This window comes from Python bivittatus, unplaced genomic scaffold (genome assembly GCF_059951505.1).
Source record: "Python bivittatus isolate LINGU-HERP-01145 unplaced genomic scaffold, Pbiv_v1 ctg000580_np1212, whole genome shotgun sequence".
In the NCBI taxonomy this organism is placed as follows: Eukaryota; Metazoa; Chordata; class Lepidosauria; order Squamata; family Pythonidae; genus Python; species Python bivittatus.
The window spans coordinates 5,543,818-5,565,465 of NW_028277087.1; the positions used below are offsets into that span (position 1 = coordinate 5,543,818).

The 21,648-nt window shown below is 43.7% G+C and overlaps 2 protein-coding genes and 1 long non-coding RNA gene across 4 annotated transcripts in view; 1 reads left to right on the forward strand and 2 right to left on the reverse strand.

Annotated features, from left to right (window-relative positions):
• Positions 1 to 1,205: 1,205 nt before the first annotated feature.
• Positions 1,206 to 6,056, reverse strand: GDF1 (growth differentiation factor 1). The gene is made up of 2 exons (XM_007430334.4): positions 5,676 to 6,056; positions 1,206 to 2,364 (listed from the first exon to the last, which is right to left on the reverse strand). Exons 1-2 carry the CDS (start codon positions 5,947 to 5,949, stop codon positions 1,559 to 1,561), a joined length of 1,080 nt encoding a protein of 359 aa, XP_007430396.2. The 5' UTR covers positions 5,950 to 6,056; the 3' UTR covers positions 1,206 to 1,558.
• LOC112540887 (uncharacterized) lies at positions 3,993 to 14,975 on the forward strand. 2 transcript variants are annotated; one of them, XR_003084932.2, is made up of 3 exons: positions 3,993 to 4,082; positions 8,516 to 8,689; positions 13,975 to 14,975. It is a non-coding gene; the product is annotated as an uncharacterized LOC112540887 (long non-coding RNA). The 2 variants fall into 2 exon arrangements; XR_003084931.2 differs by having other exon boundaries at positions 13,989 to 14,975.
• CERS1 (ceramide synthase 1) overlaps positions 12,149 to 21,648 on the reverse strand; it is a 29,030-nt gene continuing 19,530 nt past the window's right edge. The window contains exons 4-7 of the mRNA XM_007430331.4: positions 21,302 to 21,463; positions 18,749 to 18,896; positions 16,788 to 16,921; positions 12,149 to 12,959 (exon numbers count right to left, since the gene is read on the reverse strand). Of these exons, the coding sequence (XP_007430393.2) occupies positions 12,917 to 12,959; positions 16,788 to 16,921; positions 18,749 to 18,896; positions 21,302 to 21,463 (487 nt within the window). The 3' untranslated portion in view covers positions 12,149 to 12,916. The remainder of the gene's footprint in view (positions 12,960 to 16,787; positions 16,922 to 18,748; positions 18,897 to 21,301; positions 21,464 to 21,648) is intronic.

Genomic DNA, 21,648 nt, shown 5'->3' on the forward strand with positions numbered 1-21,648 from the left:
AAGTGTGGTAGAATCTCTCTTTCTTGATGGGTGCCAAAATTCAATATAGATTTTTCTCTGAGAGAAATGGTAAAGCCAACTACCATTTAAAGTTGATTGCACAACTTCATTCTCCTGACCTGGCAGACTTTGGCATATTATCTGTGATATTTGAAAGCAACTTTCAAATGTTTATTTTACAGCCATAAGGGCTAGCTGAATTTAGAAGTAACAACTGTATTCTGGTTCCCACTGTGGCTAACCTGTTGTGACTGAATTCAATTAATATATATATATATTTCCCTTATCACAAGGGATTTGTTCTCATATCACTTTCCACTCCAATCTGATCCTTTATTAGTCTGCAGTGGAGGAATAGCCATTTGTTCCGCTTAGCTCTGAGTAAGTCTTACATTCTGGTAATACATGCGTGTTCATTCTCTTCCGGGATATTTAATTGCTAGAAAGGCCGGTAAGAAAACTAATTTCCACTTGTTGCTATACTTAACTCACAGATGCTTGTTTCCAGAAAAACCACCTTTGCTGCCCAGGGTTGCTGGGAGGTGGACAGCATATAAATGTTAGAATTTATTATTTTTAAAACATGATCTAGCAGGGAACTTTGATTTCTTGTTAACAGTATATGCTGCAGTTGTCCCTAGTTATCTAGTTTTATATCACAATATTAAAACCCAATCATGTTTCCAGTCCCATCTCTCCAGCAAGATGTTCATCTATACTACATTTAGTAATTAGTAAAGATGAAAATTCTGAATCCAGAAGTGTGTACCTCTGCGTTCCTTAGTGACCCTCCAGAGTTTAGGACTGAAATTTCAGAGGTACATTAAGGGAAGCACTTCATGCTGAATTAAAAGGTAACCGGATCATGATGGCCACTGGCTTTTAAGAAGTGTGTCCAGAGGAAGCCCTTGATGGCTGCATCAACGTTGCAGAAGCACTATGACTGCAAATATCAAATACTAGGGATGTGCGCAACAGAGAAGGGGCTTTGGCTAGAGAGGGCCAATGCTGTAAATCAGGCTATTTGTCTGATCTAGCAGACTCTTCCCACATTCTTTTGATAAGCACAGTGCTTGATGCTCGGTCCTCATTTAAAAATCCAATGATCCTGTGCAAGCAAGTTTGATGGGACTTGTTTTGAGGGAAGATCCTGAACAAATAACAAGGATTCACAATGAATTTTTGTCTATTTAATAAGATGATTGGTGAAGGAGTTTTAAAGTCAATCACAGAGATTTAAAATATATTACCTTTGTAAAACCAATTCTGTTGATTTTGATCCTAGGATAATTAACAAGTTACTTAGCCCCTATTTAAAAATAGACACGAGGTAGTGCAAGAAAAAGGCTCCCCATAAATTGTATGCAATTCCAGCAATTTTTAACAAAAGCATTTTGCATCCCACTTAATACTCCATGGCTATGCACAGCTCCTCTAGCCACTCACAAGCAAGGAGATCATAAACTCAATAACCACAACTGAACATTTGGTGGCTCATCTGATGATCAGATGGTGAACATCTGGTGGCAGGAAGAGGATGGTGAAACAGTGAATCATCTCACCGGCAGCCACATTCATCCACCACCATATCCTCATAATGTCTCAACACGACATTGTCGTTGTTGTCATAGTATAGAATGGATATCGGTGACAGGCGGATTGGGACACAGCAAGGCTGAGGGGTCCCTTCGGGGTCAAGAGAATGCACGATGGTTTGCAAGATGGCGTGGTTGGTGCCGTTGAGCTCCTCGGTCAGAGGGAAAGGACAGTCTCCAAGGCAGTAGTTGGCCATGTAACCCAGTGGAGCAATGATCCAGTTCCCCCAACCGACTTCACTGAAGCTGATGTACAGCCGCCGTGGTCTGCAAATGTTGCTGGCAGTGACTGGCACATAGTAGGTGCTACGCCTCTTCCTGGCACTTTTGCACTGCCCAGGAGTGAGAGAAACCACCAGCAGGGAGGTACTGAGCAAGGAATCAAGCTTGGAGCATAAGCTGTCAGGTGACGTCGGGAGGCTAATTTCAAGGAACAAGCCCAAATTCCTAGAAGGCGTCTGCCATTCCTTTGCCACCTCAGTCAGGTTGAAGACAAAGGACTTGTGCAGATGGATGAAGGACTGCTCCACCAGGAGCTGGCGGCTGTAAGTATGGGCGGACATGCCCTGCAAGGCCATCTGGGAAGCCCGATACAGACTTAACTCAAAGGGATGACCTGAGCTGGAGCTGTGGTACTGGTTGTGGCTGAACTGAATCTCCAGCTGGGCCAGGGTCAACAGTTCCCCTTCCTCCAGAGCGGAGAAATTAAAATACAGCCGTTTTTGTAGACATAAGCAACTCTGGGGTTCCTCTCTGTGGATCAAGTGTCCTAGAATGGATATAGAAATCAAAAGCACTTAGGGCCATGTTACAGATAGAAAGCATCTGGGGTGAGGGGAGAAGGGAACAACATCAGACAAGGGAACATTGATGCCATTCATGACACATTTAGGACTAAAATAATTCAATTTGTTTTTATCGTTTTCATCAGTTAACTGCCTTGTTTAGCAACCATTTGCAGTTCCAGTGGTAATGAAAAAGTAACTTTACGACCAATCCTTGCATTTACAATCTTCATAAGTCTGTAAAGCAAAGGAAAGCTGAAGTACAGATAGTCCTCACTTAATAACGGTAATTGGGACTGGAATTTCCATCACTAAGCAATGTGGTCATAAAGTGTGACATGTGACTGCACCGCTTAGCAACGGTAATTCCAGCAGTCCCCAGTTACCATCATTAAGTGGGACCTCATGTGATTGCGACTTCTGACTTCCTGCTGACTTCCCTATTGATTTTGTTTGTGAGAAGCCAGTAGGGAAGGTCACAAATTGCAATCATGTGACCACAGGATGCTGCAATGGCCAGAACTTCGAGGACCAGTCGTAAGTACCACTCATTCAGTGCTGTTACAAGTTAAAACAGTCGCTGAGCAAGTAGTCATTAAACAAGGATCACCTGTAAGCCCAGGCACAGTTTCAGTTAGTGACTACTTTGCTTAATGATCGAGTTACAATCATGGTCACTAAAGGAGGACTACCTGTAGAGCACTGGTCAGTAGGTGTCATCCTCACTAGGTAGACCAGACCAGACAATCAGCTCCACAGGAAGTTGCTAAGATCCAGAGCCCTTTTTGCCCGGATTGCAGTTCTTGCATATTTCTGTCAAGGTCACCTCCGTTACTCTACAGTAGGTCTCAATTTATTTAAACCATCTCTAAATTCCCCTGTTCAGTTTGAAACATTGATTGGCACACAATCTTTCTATATGTAAGCTGTTAAGTCTGACAGCAGTTCTCTAAATTGGGGGGAGGGGGGCAAAAGAAAACCTGGATTTAATGGTAGATCTTTTGGTGCTGTGTGCTACTATCACCAAGATTTACTGACTCCCACCTATCACAAAAGTATAAAATGACTACATACAACAAACCTAAATTAGCCTAAAATGTGGTTGGCAGCTTGTCCACTGGAATCCAGCCATTGCCATAGCATGTCATATGAACCTAACCATTTCACTAACCCATAGTATGGATCATTTCTTAGGGCACAACATTTTACACAAAGACAGAAACCCTATCTTGCTAACTCAGGTTGAGGGCTTTATATGTTGTAGGAACACAACCCAGAATAGCCAGAAGCGGGCATGTTTTTCCTATGCTGTCTGTGCTGTCTGGACTTCAGATGCTTCTAACCAGATTTAAAATACAGATTTTGCAGATCTGAAGTCTACTCCAAGTCCCTGGTTAGGGTCAAGAGTCTTTTAACTGCTGTACTATTGTGACATGGGCATGACCCAAAGTTGCTTCAGTGGTTGAGGTGGCTAAAAAATTAATTAAAAACAAACTGTCAGTGGAAAGTTTCCACTGAAATGAAATGCTCCTACCGCTTTAACCACAGTAGTTCCTCTGCTGTGGGGTTAAGAACTAACAAACACCAAGAAAGCAAGAGTGCATATCTGACAGCAGTGTGAGAAGTCACACCATGCTGCTTCCACCTAACGCCATCTTAAAAAGGCCAGAAGCAGCCCAGGATGACTTTTGTCTCCCCTTGGGTAAGTTGGCAACCTTGTAGGTATGTATTCCACAATGCTGCAGACTGATGAAATGAGGTGATAAAGACTTCCTACTTTGCTTCTGCTTTGAAACTAGATGGCCAAATGCAAGAAAAAGAAAAGGAAAGGAAATCCAGCCATCTTGAAAAGATAGCAGGTTTAAAAAAAAGATGGCTGTGCATTTTTTTAAATTCATATTTAAATCAAGGTGCTGGCCTAATGTGGATTTTTTTCCCTTGGGCCTATTATATCCTGTTCACCTTCTGTATGTTTCCAGAAGTTGTTTAGCAGCAATTCCAACAGAAGCAATTTTGTACCTTCTAAAGCTACAACTTCACCCTTTGGAAGTAGATTTTATTCATTCATTACCCTTTTATCCTGGTTTTTCCCTTCCAGAGCAAAAAATGACCCATGTTACTATTGCAAAAAAAAAAAAAGGATGGGGGATGAACAGCACTCATCCCATATTTCTATATCTAAAAATTTTTACTGGAAGGAGTCCCATTTAGAAGACTATTCAGAAACCTGGATTGCATATACAATTTCATTTCCCATTTTCCCCATTTTCCCCCTCTTGTTAAGTAAAATTGCTCAAAGGTTAGAAATTTAATTGTATTATAAGATATAATTTTGTTGAGTACAAAAATATACTCTTGTGGGGGTTTTTTTCTCCTCTCCCTCCCCCCCATTATATATGAGTGTGTGTGTGTTTCTGTCTGTATAATTAATTCTTCAATCACCCATTTTTGTTAAATGTCATTGCTTCATTCAGCTACTTACACAAGTTAATTTTTTTTCCTATTTACTCCTCGCTATTCTGGCCTCTTCACACCTGAGACAGGGATCCTCTTAAAAAATAAAACAATATTCCTTCCAACATCCTATCAAACCAATTGAAACAATAACTAACCCTCCTTCTTCCAAGTGAAAACGATTTCACTTTATCATTTCAATTATTATTTCACTTCTTATATTATTATTGTTTTTTTCCATACCCCATAATTTTTTCCATTATTCCACACCCAGTAATTTTTCCATTATTTTTCCATACCCAGTAATTTCACTGGAAATAATGAAGCTGCGCCAGCCCAGCTTCTGAGGAATAGGAATAGCTGAGATACATCGATGCCATTTAGAAGGGCAATTTACTATCATATTTTGCTGGGCGTCGATTTTTCAGTTTCATTTACTGTACTTCGCGAGGTATTTGTGCAGCCGAAACGCTGAGATAAGGACGCGCCTTCCTCCCAAAGGAAACCAGGACCGATCCTTATCCATACGGGTCTGCGCGCTCTCTATAACCACAGAAAGAAAAGATCGAGCGGCTCCGGTTTGCATCGATCTTACTCAGCGTTACCCGTGGCTAGTTTCTGGGGGAGCGGTGCCCGGGTTCAGCGCTCAGCGAGGTCAGAAAGCGGATTAACGCGCTCCCCGAGGCCGGAGCTCCGCGCTTGGCGCGCGCACAAACGCGTTACGCCGCCTTGCCCGCTCCCTGGCTGGAAAGGCGGGAGGTAAAGCGGGCACTTAACGCGCACCCGCACGTTTCACGCTCTTCTCCCATCACAGCTCCCCCTGCCCCTGTCGGGATCGTACCTTGATCGGGGAAAACCCGAATGATGTTCCCCGGGACTTGAAACTCCTCCACCCAGCAGGGGTTCCGGGGCTTCCTGGACGCCTCGCTTCGCTTCTGGAACATCTCCCAGAGCCAGGGCGGCACGGGCGCCGGAGACCGGGGGCTGGGCCGCGCCCTCAGCCCTAGGGACTTCAGGAGCTCCGTTTCCTGGGGGTGCAACGCTCTCCCTGCCCCCGGGAAGGCCCAGAGCAGCACCACGAGCCCCACCAGGGCCCCGAGGCGCAGAGTTGCCATGGGGAGGGCGGAGGAGAGCGGACTCTGGAGAGGAAAGGCCGGAGATGCGCTCGCCTTCTGGGGGCTGCGGGAAGAAGCCGACCTGAGGAAGGGGGTGGGGAGCGGGCCTTTTGGTCCTTGGAGGTCGCCCCCGCAGGCCAAAAGGAGGAGCAGAACCGGCCCCGAGGCAGGGGTGGGCGAGCCGCTTAACCCCTCCCTCCCCAGGCAGGGATGGCCTCCAGGTAAGAGGCGGGAGGGGAAATCCCCCCCAGGCCCTCAGCCAGAGGCCACCAGCCAGGCACACTTTAGCCACGTTAAGGGTGACCAGACATAGTGCCTACCTAAGATACAGACTTCCCATCCATCTTGGCTCCTGGCCGTGCACCTATGTTGGTCCTTTCCTTGGCAAAAACAGAGCACTGGCCAGGGGTCCTGGTGGTCTCCCATCCAATTACGAAGCAGGTCAGGTAAACGTGTGACCAGGATGCAACATTTGGCTTTAACCTTGGCATATTAGGTTTTTTTGTGGCTTGGCATATTTGTGGCCCAGTGCATCCTGTAAAAACAAAGCCCTTAAAGTGCCCCTGGAAGTTTTGTGGAGCTTGGAAGCATTTTCGGAAAGGCAGAGTATGCTTGAGGCTGATGTTTTACTTTGCAGCTTGCTGGCTTCCCGTTTTATTTTTCATTCAGATAATCTTAAAGAGATTAGATAGGAAACAGTCACATTGAGGACCCCGGGGATAGGATCTTGTGGAAACTTCAGACCTGATAAAGTTATTATTGGATAAATGTTTCCTAATCACAGCCCACTTAGACATAGGGAGCATCATCTCGAGGAAGGAATATTGCCTATGTGCAGTTGTGGCTGAAGGGAAGGAGACAAGGAACAAGAAGAGACAGTAAAGGAAGGACAGTGTTTGGTAAGAAAGCTGCAGGGATATTCTGGAGACCAGTTCAAATCCAGATGTTCTGGAAGGATTTTGTGGACTAGACTGTTGTGAGAAATTTGGTGCCATGAATATTGATTGATTTATGCACTGGATTTATGACTGCCTTTTCTACGGGAGGTCCTTCCTCCTTTTTTTCTCAACCACCACCTCTTACTGGTTTCTTCAAAGTCCTGAACTTGCCTGAAGGGGAAGTATGTTCATCTGCATTACAAAGGCCTTTCTGCCCACCTTCATTTTGCCTTTGCTGAACAAGGACCAGACGCATTAATAAATAGGGAGGGTTTAACCCACTGCCTCTCGCTCTCCATTTACAGAAGCCTTGGCCGCAGCTCCTCTAATTGCTAGTCCTCATGGCAGGAAGTGGTAACCTGAGACTGCATGGCTCCCCACTGACCTTTCTTTTGCAGTATTCCTTCCAGATATATTTTTCAAAGGCTTGATGTCATGCAAAATGAAAACTGACCTATGAAAACAGTCACCCCCAAGTCCAGAGAAAAATCAGGCCTCCAGTCCCACCTGGCCATGCCCACTTTACATCATTGCTCCAGCCCCTTCTGCCCTCAACTTCCTAAAAGAAGTTAAGAACATCTCCCTGGCCCCAAATGCTTGCCAAAACTGGCCTGTGGCTTTCAGAAGCTTGGATTAGATGTATTGTTGTTGTTGTTGTTTAGTCGTTAAGTCGTGTCCGACTCTTCGTGACCCCATGAACCATATTGCGCCAGGCCTTCCTGTCCTTCACTGCCTCCCTGAGTTTGCTCAGTTTCATGCTCAGGATTAGATGTATAGCTCACGTTTAGTTCAGGATTTCAAGCAAGGGAACATTGCACTCCATCCCCCAATTTTTGCCATTTTAAGGCTTCCCCTTTCTTGGTGCAATGGAATTTGAGGCTTATGCAAACTCCGGTATCTTCACATCCCCGCCTGTCCTATTTATGCATTTCAAAGCCCTTTTGTGGACCTGATCTTGCAAGCTTGCCACTGTCCCACCCTTTCTTATCTAACCTGACTCACCCAGCCTTTGCAGGCATCAAAGCCAGTTTTTCCCCATGCTGTGGAAGATACAGAAAAAATCCTCCTGTTACCTCTGGCCTCGGGGCCCCTATGTCCTTCTGCCCCAGAAGTGCGGTTGCAGCCAATGGTCCAGTATTTTTGGTTGATTGAAGGGGCTGTGCAAGGATGCCAGTTTTGCGTGGTTACAGCTGTTCCTACTCCTGTTGCCTATTTATGAAACTAAGAATGCCTTTTAAATCTTTGGGTTAGTTCCTCCCTCTCGGGCCAATTAGATGTAGTGGGAAAGGCGGCGGGCTATCAGTGGGGACATCTGGGTTCAAATCCCTTCTCGGCCACAGAAAGGTAAAAATCACACTTTCAGCACAGCCTACCTCACAGGACTGTTGGGATAAAATGGAGACACCCCCCCCCCATGTAATCTGCCTTGAGCTCCTTTAAAAAAAGATATGAATTGAATGAATAATAATATCAAATACAAATACTGCCTGTGATGGGTTCAGAGATGCAGTTTTGATTGTACATTCCTATGGTTGTTATGACTGCCGGAAACACTCCAACAAAGCTTTATTAGATTTCCCCCCTCATCTTTCCAAGCATAACTGTAACGTTCTGCATTAATCTCACAGCCGCCCTGTAAAGGAGTGAAGCTGAAAGACTGGCACACCAAGGTCCCTGGCTGTGGGTAAACCAATTTTCATCTCCTACAACATCCTAAAGCCCACGGTGGTGAAGGGGAAATCCTACATATGTGTGGATTAAATCACAGCAGATGGCAGCAACTTTGCTGGTCACAGAAAAAGGTAACTAACTAACCTGGTTAGTACTTAGCTGAGGGGGAAAAAAACAGAAAGGCAGCAGTAAACCACTTCTGTACTGCTGTCAAAAAAACGTTATAATACCTATCAATTGTACTTTGGCAAACACGATCCTAGAATCTTTCCCTTTTTAAATCATACTTATTTTAATTGCGTGTATAGCCAGTGGAAGCGAAGTACAGTGGGGCAAAAAAGTATTTAGTCAGCCACCAACTGTGCAAGTTCTCCCACTTAAAAAGATGAGAGAGGCCTGTAATTTTCATCATAGGTATACCTCAACTATGAGAGACAAAATGGGGAAAAAAATCCAGAAAATCACATTGTCTGATTTTTAAAGAATTTATTTGGAAATCATGGTGGAAAATAAGCATTTGGTCAATATCAAAAGTTCATCTCAACACTTTGTTATGTATCCTTTGTTGGCAATGACAGAGGTCAAACATTTTCTGTAAGTCTGCACAAGGTTTTCACACACTGTTGCTGGTATTTTGGCCCATTCCTCCATGCAGATCTCCTCTAGAGCAGTGATGTTTTGGGGCTGTCGCTGGGCAACACGGACTTTCAACTCCCTCCAAAGGTTTTCCATGGGGTTGAGATCTGGAGACTGGCTAGGCCACTCCAGGACCTTGAAATGCTTCTTACGAAGCCACTCCTTCGTTGCCCGGGCGGTGTGTTTGGGATCATTGTCATGCTGAAAGACCCAGCCACGTTTCATCTTCAATGCCCTTGCTGATGGAAGGAGGCGTTCACTCAACATCTCATGATACATGGCCCCATTAATTCTTTCCTTTACACGGATCAGTCGTCCTGGTCCCTTTGCAGAAAAACAGCCCCAAAGCATGATGTTTCCACCCCCATGCTTCACAGTAGGTATGATGTTCTTTGGATGCAACTCAGCATTCTCTCTCCTCCAAACACGAGGAGTTTAGACCAAAACGTTCTACTTTGGTTTCATCTGACCATATGACATTCTCCCAATCCTCTTCTGGATCGTCCAAATGCTCTCTAGTACTGGCTTAAGCAGGGGGACACATCTGGCACTGCAGGATTTGAGTCCCTGGCGGCACAGTGTGTTACTGATGGTAGCCTTTGTTACTTTGGTCCCAGCTCTCTGCAGGTCATTCACTAGGTCCCCCCGTGTGGTTCTGGGATTTTTGCTCACCGTTCTTGTGATCATTTTGACCCCACGGGGTGAGATCTTGTGTGGAGCCCCAGATTGAGGGAGATTATCAGTGGTCTTGTATGTCTTCCATTTTCTAATTATTGCTCCCACAGTTGATTTCTTCACACCAAGCTGCTTGCCTATTGCAGATTCAGTCTTCCCAGCCTGGTGCAGGTCTACAATTTTGTTTCTGGTGTCCTTCAACAGCTCTTTGGTCTTGGCCATAGTGGAGTTTGGAGTGTGACTGTTTGAGGTTGGGGACAGGTGTCTTTTATACTGATAACAAGGTCAAACAGGTGCCATTACTACAGGTAACAAGTGGAGGACAGAGGAGCCTCTTAAAGAAGTAGTTACAGGTCTGTGAGAGCCAGACATCTTGCTTGTTTGTAGGTGACCAAATACTTATTTTCCACCATGATTTGCAAATAAATTCTTTAAAAATCAGACAATGTGATTTTCTGGATTTTTCCCCATTTTGTCTCTCATAGTTGAGGTATACCTATGATGAAAATTACAGGCCTCTCTCATCTTTTTAAGTGGGAGAACTTGCACAATTGGTGGCTGACTAAATACTTTTTTGCCCCACTGTAATTGTTGCCCTTGCCCTGCCCCCAACTTTGTTGTCTCCATCCACATTTTGGACTGCATGTCCCCTTCCTGCCTGACTTTGCACTCAGATTAAATGTGGATCATGGCCCCTGTTGGGTATCCCTGGTTTGTAACTTGAATAAAGAAATCAGAAGATCCCAGGAAGCAAATTTGCCCTGTTCACTACAATAGCATTAAGGTTAGCATTAAGGACAGGTGGTCCTCGAACTTACAGTGGTGCTGAATGAGTGGTACTTATGATCAGTCCTCATACTTACGATGATCGCAACATCCCCACAGTGACGTGATCACTGTTTGCAACCTTTGCTGGCTTCCTACAAGTGAAGTCATTAGGGAAGCCAGCAGGAGATGGAAAATGGTGACCATGTGACATCCTCGTTTAACAACCTGCGGTGATTAGCTTAACGACGGCAACAGGAAGTGCTGGCATTTTTGTTGCCAAGTGGCGTGGTCACGTGACATTGCACTTTATGACTGCATCGTTTAGCATCAAAAATTCTGGTCCCAATTACTATAATTGAGGACTACCTGTAATATGGTTATCACCATGCTCTCCCCTCATCTGATACATATAATTTACAAAAATGTAAAAAAGGAATTTAAAAAAGAAATGCAAATTACCAATCTCCGGGGTATACTTTATTTCCAAGAATCTCTAAGTACCTTCTTAAAACATAAAAAAATGGTGGGGTGGCTGCAGTCCCATCTGGAAATGTTCCCACCCACCCAGACATCTGGAGAGGGGCACTCTCAAGACGGTGGCAAGGGTCAGCCTCACTAGTTTGCCTTCTAGTAAATGAATGGGATGAGGAATGCAAACCTCGGCAGCTTTTTTGTGAATCAGCAAGGCCCTCTCGTGTCAGTCATTTTGTGAGAGCACCCACAGCATGCTCTAAACCAGTGTTTCTCAACCTTAGCGACTTTAAAATGTGTGGAATTCTAGGAGTTGAAGTCCACATATCTTAAAGTTGCTAAGGTTGAGAAACACTGCTCTAAACCTTCCAGATATGGTAGCCCATCCTACAAAAGTTGTTTGTATCTAAGACTGGGGTGTCTGGAGAGAGAAGTGTAAAGAAATACAAAAAGGGTCCACAATCATGCAGTTGAAGCCCTGTCTTTTTTTACTTGTGATGTGTGTAAAAAAAAAAGGGGTGGGCTTCAATCACATGATTGTGGCCACCTTGAGTTTTGTGACACATTCTCCCCCCAACACCAGCATACATCTTATCCTAAGGCAGTGCTTCTCAGCTTCGGCAACTTTAAAATGTGTGGAGTTCAACTCCCAGAATTCCCCAGTCAGCATGGTAAAAATATAACCCAATCCAACATTTTAAATGGTGCCAAGGAAAAATCACCCATCAGTGAGGTACTAAGGTCACCTGGCTTACAATTTCCTGCTCTCTCCTATTCCAAGCTATGTCTCAATATTGAAAGATAGACTGCCTCTGACAGGGAGGTACTCTGCCAGAAACTACAACAGCCATCAAAAACCCTGCAGTAATAGAGGGGGCCTCAAGTAATCGCATTTAGGATTCTGTCAAGCAGAAGTGCCAGTGAAACTGAATATGGACTGGTACATCACCCATAATGTAACTATGAATATTTATATATAAGCAAACTAAAAAGAATTTAAAAATCTCTTTTCGAAGGCAATTCAGAAAACATCACCATCCTTGTACTGTGAATTCAAGCCTTATTTTATATACAACTTAAACCAACACACACAGAGACATAAAGTACCACCACCCCATTTTCCTCTCCCAACCAGAACAAAGGGCAGGAAAAAACATTGTTTAGAAAAGGGAACAGTGATAAAAGTGCCACAGGGCATTGTGGGATACTCCTTTTCAACCCAAATTTGCAAGGCTGAAAATTCATCGATTCACACATGTGCTTTTACTCTTCCACCATTGCCTTTGCCAGCTGGAGATTCTGAAGGGGTTCCCCCTTATTTCTCTTAACCAATCAGGAGTCCTGAATCAAGGGGGAAGCAGTTCCGCCTTCTTGGGGCCATCACAGAGAGGGCCCTGCTGGGCAGAGACCACAGAAAAGTGACGGTTCCTCATCCCTCCACCCTGGTGGGAGCTCTTCCTACTAGGGCCCACTGATGCACCAAAGGGTGGAAGCAGCTACTCTCTGTGTGAATGCCCTGCTCCAACCTGACATCACAAAATGACACATCATCGGCCTCCTTCTACTTCTAGTTCCATCACTGTTAACGGAAATCCAGCTTGAATCCAACCCCAGAGGGTTTAAAAAAGAAAATTGGTAAATCATCCTGGGACATTGCTCCCCAGCTAGCACTAGTTGTCAACCCTGGGTGGGGTAGGGTGGCAGCTCTGTTTCTTTGGCCCCCTTGAGGAGGCTGGAGTTTGAACGAAGGGGTCCTTGCAGGTTTCTCCAGAGTCTGGCTCTGTGCAATGTGGTCCAGTGAGCAACCTCTATAACCGCTTGTCTTTCACAATGCCGTTCTTTAGATGATTTCTGTGGAAGAGAAGCACAGGACAGTAAGTGAAAAAGCTGGCTCTTACTATTTCATCATGCCATCCGACCACTGGCCTTGGGCGTGGCTATGCAGATGAACGGGCATGGCCCTGCAGATACAAGATCTCCTAATACAGGCAGTCCTCAGTTAATGACAGCAATTGGGATCAGGAACTCTGTCGCTAAGCAATCCCGTCGTAAAGCGCGACTTCACGTGATTGCACCACTTAGCAGTGGCAGTTCCAGCACTTCTGGTTGCTGTCCTTCAGCAAATCCCATGCTGTTATGATGATGCCATTTGCAACCTCCTGCCGGCTTCCCCATTGACTTTGCTTGTTGGAAGCTGCCAGTGAAGGTCACAAATGGCAATCACATAACTGCGGGATGCTGCGACAGCTGGAACTTTGAAGATTGAGATCATGTAACCTCGGGGACGCTGTGACCGTCATAAATATGAGGATTGGTTGTAAGTAGCACTCGTTCAGCACCGCTGTAAGTTAAAACAGTTGCTGAACAAGTGGTTGTTAAGCAAGGACCATCTGTAGAGACTTCATTCCCAAAAATTGGTTTAGGCCCAGGACAGAAACTAAAATTGGCTTTATTTAATTTAAGTCAAGATTTAATTACTAAATTAAATAAAATAAAATGCAAATAAAATGTGTTACTATAAATACTTCCCATATATTTCAGCCTCAGTATTTAAGATAAGGTTTTTATTTAATAGAAGCATTGCAATAGAACTGTTTTAGCACACTTCAATTTGCAGCGAAACTTTGAATTGGTGGAGTGCAGATGCTACAAAGCACATTCTTAACAGTGTCCCTGCAGATTACATTTAACAAACAACTGGGAATAATGGACACCTCCTTTCCCACCTGATCTGTTAAATCTGCACATATGTATCCCTAAGTAGATGTATATAATTTAATTAAGGGATACGTTCTGTTTCTTACGAGTGGTTGGAGTAGGTGGATTTTCTACCGTACCTGATTTGTAACATGCTTAATTGTGGAAGGTTTATTGATCTAGGAACTGGAGTTACTAGGGGAGGAGACATTTACGATACGTTGCATCATCTGTCAAATGGGTGACCAGGATGCAGAACCTCTTCATAAATGGCTGAAGGCAAAAGATGGGAGACAGGGAAGGGCAATCCTGCCATGGACAGAACTGAAGGGTGTGATCTGAGATACATCAGGTCACAATCCAAGGACTGTGTAACCTGTGTGCACCATCAAAGGGATGGACCTGCAGCCTGAACCCCAGAAAAAGTGTAAGAGGACTAAGTCTTTGGACATGAGCTACAGGATTTCCAGCATTTGGTGTTTCTCCTACATGTACTTAATCCTCTCTGCTACCCACCTCTCCACTTCATTCTGCACGTCAACCTTTTGTTAGGTCATTCCCTGAGATGATCTCTGATCATTATTATTTTGGGCTTTCCTGCTTAAGATAGAAGATCTGATGATTCGTTTCCCCCAAGTGCTTTCGTTTACTGCAGAGTGAAACTGAATCCGTGGCTTTTCACTCTTTGAGTAGAAGTTGTTTACTTTTCAATTTTAATTTTTAAAAAAAATATTACTCTTTGAGTAAGAGTTGGGGACAGCATTTTCTTCCCTCTCAATCTGTTCCACAATCTACCACCGCTCTGTCACTAAAAGAAGAACCTCACAGGGAATTTCCTACGCCGAAATGTCTGCATGAGAAAGTGAAAGAAGACAGCTACTTGAAACTGACACTATTCGTGGTCATCGCCCCAAGAGGAAGAGTCAGATAAGGCTGCAAGTCCCTTGCTCTTAAGGTGGTGTTTCTCAACCCCAGCAACCTGAAGCTGTGTGGACTTCAGCTCCCAGTATTCTGGGAGTTGAAGTCCACACAGTTTATTGGCTTTGGTCCTAGGCCTGGAGTTAATATTGTTGTATTTTGGGGGGGCCTGTTTGTGTTGTTTTAGTCTGGTTATAACCATTTTTATGGATTTTGGGGGGTTGTGTATGCCACCCAGAATCCATTGGAGTTAGGGGGTTATAATAAAAATAAATAAATTTTCAAAAAACTGTCTAGGTGTGGTTATTAAATAAGTAAGTAAGTAAGTTTGGGTTGAACTTAATTTGTCTAGTATTGTGACTTGTCTTGTTACGTTGCCTATCCCAGTAATATGTCCCAAGCAGAACATAATAAACAGACTTTCTTTGGTCTGTTAGATAATCCTTTACTCACGGCTGCCCAAGGGAGTAATAGACTGAGCCCTAGTGTGATGGGTTGTGAGAATAACCTTGAGGAAGAAGAGGAAGAGCTGCAGCCAAGGCAACAGTCAGATAAGAGAAACCTCAGTCCAAAGCAGAAGTGTAATTTGAGAAAGTATCTCAGACTTGACCCTTCCTAGTTCTCTGTAGGATAAAGGCAGGGAGGGGGAGGCACATTCAGAGTTTCAAGATTGATGTCAGCTCTACAAGGGAGAACCAAAACACTGAAGTCATGAATACTAAAATTACTTTTATTATAGGGTTAGGGTAACAGAATCTTGCAACTCTCAATGTGCCTTCCCCTGCCTTGCTTTTATCCCAAGAGAACTAGGCAGAGTCAAGTTTGAGACGTTTTCCCAAATTACATTCGAGACTCCGATTTCTCTTATCTGACCATTGTCTTGGCTGTGGCTCTTCCTCCTGTTCCTCAAGGTCATTCTCTCATCCCGTTACACCTGGGCAATAATCCCTTGAGCCAGAAATGCTCTCAACTTGACCATGAGGATCAGGTTGAAACAGATCCACCAGAGAATGGGATGTAAAGCATTGGGAGGAAACCAGATCTGGCCAAAGCTAGATTCTGTAATTAGCAATGGAAGCGATCCTTTCTATGGACAAACTCAGTCTACAGATTCACTGCTCCTCTCAATATTCCTTCTTGACATGCAGAAAGTGGCATGTTTGGAATCTGACTATTTCGGAGAACTTCTGGTTGTATTGGGCCTGGGGTGTTGTTAAAAGAATTATTTTGAGGAACTGGAAAAGTAGTCAAAGTCTTTTATTAAAGACTGGATTCAAGAGATCTGTAAGTTAGCCATTTTTGAAAATACAATTTTATCTACTAGTCAAAAAAGGACTCAGTGTGTTCTTTTATGGCAAAGAATTAAAGGATCAATTTTTAATTATTATTTTTTTTATTTATTGTTATGTATTATTTTATTATTAGAATTAAATAATCAATTTTACTATCCTTTTTTTAATGTAGATTTAGACATTTGTTTAATATTTATTTAAAATGTGACATATATAATTTCCCCCTTTCTGACTATTTTTTCATTTTGGTTTTAACTTGGGTTGCTGTATTTTTTAATAGTTTTTCTTATATTGTATGTTTTAAAAAAAATCTATTTTTTTTTTCTGTAAAATTTGTTAAGATAAATAAAAATTGAAAAAAAGAGAGCAAGAAAAGGAAGTAGCCTGAGAATCAAATGGAACCTCCATGTTCAGTCCCAGTCTACTCTTAATGCTAAATACTATTTGCTGAAGTAAACACAGGGTTCTGTTCAGGGGCTTCTGGCTGGCCAAAGCTGGAAACTGGATGCTGGACAAAAGATAAATTCTTCAGGAAAGCAATTCTGTTATGTGTTGATTCTTTCCATTCTTACCAGCCATGTTAGATGACTAAGCCTCCATGCTGAAGGGCAGTCTATCCCAAAATCTTAATTTTGGGGAAAGTAAATGGAAGCAGATGGCCCTTGTCTTCCTATCCTCCTTGTAAGCCTCTCAGAAGCAACTGACCGGCCATTTGTTAGGAGGAGGATATTGAGGGAAAGAACAGACACCCATCATTTCTAGACATCCTTACCCATCCTTCCAAGAGTTGTAGAGGTGAAGTTCCCTGTCTGTCTTCTTAGAGGCAGCATCAATGTCATATTCCCGTACATCCTTCACCTCCTGGACTTGTCCAAGCAAAACTTTGGCCACAAAGACAACAATGTACTGCCAAGAGGAGAGGGGGAGAGTCAATCAGCTTGCTGGATCACAGATTTTCCCATCATGCTTTGTGGCCTCTTACCTGCTTCCTCACCCCGCTGGGTCAACTTAGCATATGGGGACATCCATACCCAGGTTCAGATCTACATTCAACTGAATGGGGCAGATTTAGCATTCTTTCCTAGCCTAGGGCTGGGCATTTCATCAAGGCATTTAGAAATCAGTCTGCTGCCCGGAGAAAACCAGATCAAAGGCCGGGCATTTGTCTCAAGTTTCTTCCTTTGGGAGCAGTGGTTCTATATAAATCCATGTGTATTTAGAACAACTGACCACACCAATAAAAACAGACAAAGAATGCCCACGAAGAGCACAATATTTACTAGGGCTATACTACAGACACACAGACACACACACGGGCTATCTCTCAGGACCCTGGAAGTGCACCTTCTCTGTGGAAGCTCCTGCCCTCTGGAATGAGGCTCCCCCCAAGACCCGAGGTTTCCCCCAAGATCCGGATGGCCCCCACTCTGCTGTCGTTTAGAAGAGCCGTGAAGACCTGGCTCTCCACCCAGGCCTCAGATGAAGGGAGAGTGAGATCCCTCACTTCACTGTGCTTGCCATCATTTATCCTTATTTTTATTAATTTTATTGTAATTTCTGTGTTCATGGTGGTAAACCACCCCGAATCATTGAGAGTTGGGAGGCATACAAGTTTAATAAATACTAATTGTTATAGAAATTCTGAGAGTTGCTGATGTTTGGGGTCCCAGCCCCATGAGAGATGTAGGGAATATAGACCCTATAGCCGACCTTCTTGGCAGTGGCCCCAATGCCACTGGAACAGCTGGCTCCCAGAGGTGCACCTGACCCTTTCGCTCTTAGCCTTCCACACAACGGATAAAGTGATTTTGTTCGGCTGAATTTTTGCATGTTTAGCAGCGACATGAAGCTGCTGATTTTGTTCGGGATTCTACCATGCTGACCTAGATTTGACGATGCTTTGCAAGCTTATGTTTCAGGGAGTTTTACTGTATTCTATTGCATTTTATGTTTGTAGATCACCCAGAATCTTGGGAAAAGGATTATATATATATATATAAACCTTTTCCCAAGATTCTTGAAAATAGGAGGGAGTGCTATATATACTACTTTGGTCCCCCAAATGAAGGACAGGATATGCATTACTTTATATTTATTTATATATATATATATATATATATATATATATATATATATATATATATAATACACACACACACATATATATATAAAGAAATGCACATCCCGTCCTTCATTTGGGGGACCAAAGTAGTATATATAGCACTCCCTCCTATTTTTTCCTACCACAATCCTTGCAAAATAGGGCTGGGCTGAGAAGAGGGGACGGGCCCCAATTCTCATCATTGGAATTGGCTCGTGTGATAATTGATTCGGCCTCCCGGCATCTTGAATTTTTATTTACTGATTTATTTATTACATTTGTACGCCGCGCATCTCCCCCAACGGGTGAACTTTACAGTACTCTTTTGATAGATATAGTCTTTTTAGATAGTAGGATTTTTGTTTAGCTAATTGAATGTGGATATTTATTTATTTTTTACTGTTTTTGATGTTTGATTTCAATTGTCAGCCGCCCAGAGTCACCCTCTGGGGGAGACAGGTGGCATATAAATTTAATAAATAAATAAATTCTCCCCCAGAGCTTCCTGGCTGGGCGGGGGGCTTGATCCTGGGGTTCCCCATTCCTAATCCGGCACCTTCACCGTTACCTCACACTGGATGGTGCGGAGCTGGGAAAGCTGGTCTGGCCTCTGACAACAGCCCTTTACTCACCAGGAACCAATAGATGTTCATTAGCGTGAGGATGAAGAGCAGCGTGTTGAAGAAGAAGTAAAAAGGGATGTTAGGGACAGACTGCAGGCTGGTGTGGCACGTGGCATAAAGCACCTTCAGGGGGAACCAGTATAAACGGAACCAGAACCTGAGAAAAACAAAAGAAAACTGAAAAAAAGGAAGACGAAGAAGCAACTTAAACCAGGGTTTCCTGGGGTGGGTGGGGGGAATGCTGCAGGACCTGCTTAACCGCGAGTCCCCTCATGAGGACTAGCGACTCTCAACAAGCCTTCTCTGTAGACCTGCCTTGGATGGGCAGTTGCTATTTAAAGTAAGCAAACTTGCAGGTAAAGCCAGCAGAGGTGATGAGAGTCCCAGTTTAATACAATTAAAAAGCAAGAGGCAGACAAAACCTATTCTGTATCAGTGTTTCTCAACCTTGGTCACTTCCAGATGGGTGGACTTCAACTCCCAGAATTCCCCAGCCAGCATGGCTGGCTGGGGAATTCTGGGAGTTGAAGTCCACCCATCTGGAAGTGGCCAAGGTTGAGAAACACTGTTCTGTATGGCTGTTTGCAAAATTTAAGACAAAAGCTGTAACATTCAGGCAAAGATTTAAACTGTGGACATTTTAATTTGGGAACAGGTTACAGGTTTTTCTCGTGTTGCTACTTGTCTAGAGGGCTTATAGGTTGCTCCAATCAGCCAACAAGCTATGGCAAGCTTGTGATAATACCATTTTGTTTTATTTATTTATACATACACACACACGTATGTATGTTTTTATGCTTATGGTTCTTTCTTTTTACTTTGGTTCTGTGTCGTGAACTGTGACTGAAATAAGTAAAAGAAAAAAGGCACAGCAAGAACTTAGTTGCAGGTGCCACATATTTCATTTGATAAAAAAGACACCTGGCCTTTTTTATATTTTTACACGCGCACACACAAACACGTACAAAACGATTGACACTTCATAAGATTGCCCAATCTGGTCAAACCTCATGAGATTCCATGCAAGGATGCCAATAATGTGCTCGTCGGTTTTGCACTTCTGCATAACCTCCGAGCTAAGATTGCTGAAATCTTAAATCTTATGAGGTTAGTGATTTTGTGAGATCAGAGGTAACGTCTGGTGTGTACATCTGGCTCTGGTCATTAGGCAATTTCAGGCAATGGCCCCTTTGGCCTGAAAAAGTTGCTAACTCTTGTATTAAACAACCTATAACAGGAAGGCCATGCTATCAGATTCTACACACAAATGCGCACAAAGATCTCAAAACTGGGGTTGGGGGGGGAAGAGGGGATGTTATGCCAGGAGACCGTAGTCAAATAATTTTAGTTAGGGTGGAGGAGCCAATGGCAAGGGCTAAACTATGATTGCACCAACTTTTTTGACTGCACTTGATTTCTGAGTGGTGCTTGGAGACCATGCTCTGCAAAACAGTGAAGCCAGAATAACCAAGTGGGGTGAAGCCAGAACAAAATTCTGCTCTGATTTAAATCTAATTAAAGTTGGTATCTGTAGCTACTCACAGCACCTTGCCGATCTTAGATGATGTTGAACAACTAAGTGAGACTGGACCTGGTTAGTACTCGGATGCAAAATCACCAAAGCTTCGAAGTTGTGGGGGGGGAAGCATCTTGGAAGGACATAGCTGCAAATTACTTTCATACCATTGCCATGAAAATGACATGGGGATAGCCATATGGTCAACAGGAGTCAACTGGAGGGAGATTTTACGTTTACTTAACTAAATATAGTAAGTATGATTATTCCCCATGAATTTCGCCACTTCTCTTTTCGTCACATGCAAAATCACAGTTCAGGAGGAACTGGGACCTGCCTCCAAGGCGTGTGGAGTCAGCAAGTTGAGTATCTGCCCTTGGAGAAACGATGCCGAAACGGTTACAGAAGAAAAGCATGCTTTCCATCTTAAAACAGAAAGTGTGAGAAAAAGGCTCAGACTGGATCCACCCCAATTCACTGGGGAGGGAGGAAAGGGAGAACGCAGCCAGGCTTTCAAGATCCTGTTGCTATAACCCATGTCAATACAGTAGAATTCCACTCTAACTGGTGGAGTCTATTTCCTGACCTGGCCTACCTCGAAGGGCTGACATCAATCATAAAAGCCTGTTTTCCTTTCTCTCCTTCTTACACCCCAGTAAATTAGGGCAGATCCATTCTCAACTTCTTTCTCACCCTTTCTCTGTTTGCCGGGCTTAATGCATGTTTTTATTTCAGTAACCGTCTCCGCATCATTTCTCCAGGGTCGCTTCCGTGGTTCTCTACTATATCCCCCTCCTAAAACATTCACAAACCCACTGGGCTTCGAGGAAACTGAGACTGGTGACTGTTAAGCTGCCAGAAAGCTTTTTTCCTTGAGAGCGGTCTATCAGAGGCAGGAGGCAGAGCCACAATGATTCAGCACGGATTTCATGTGGAGCCACAGCCAAGCAAAAATTTGCAATATTCCTCTCCAGTTCCTTTTCCAAGCTGGTCCCTGTAAGATCTAAGGACCAGACCTCATTTGAGAAGTGGTACCAGAGACTCACCAACTAATGCTGAAGGAGACGCAGCCAGCATTAGACATGGTATCGTTCAAACGGTGGTAAATGCCACCCCGGTACTTGAAGTAAACATTGAGTTTGGTAAACTCCAGCTGGATGTCGCTAATGTCGTGAAGGAAGAGCACGAGAATCCCAATGTTGTGGTATCTATGAGCAAGAGAAAAGTGTCATTATTATCCACGCAAAAGATCCTGGTATTTCAATTCCAGGGGTCGGGGGGCTATGGATGGGAAAGGCCTGTCATCTTCCTTTCTTACAACAAATGATCCAGATAAAAATCGGATCAAAACATTTTATTTGACAGTGTGCTTTAAACAGATCAATATAGAACC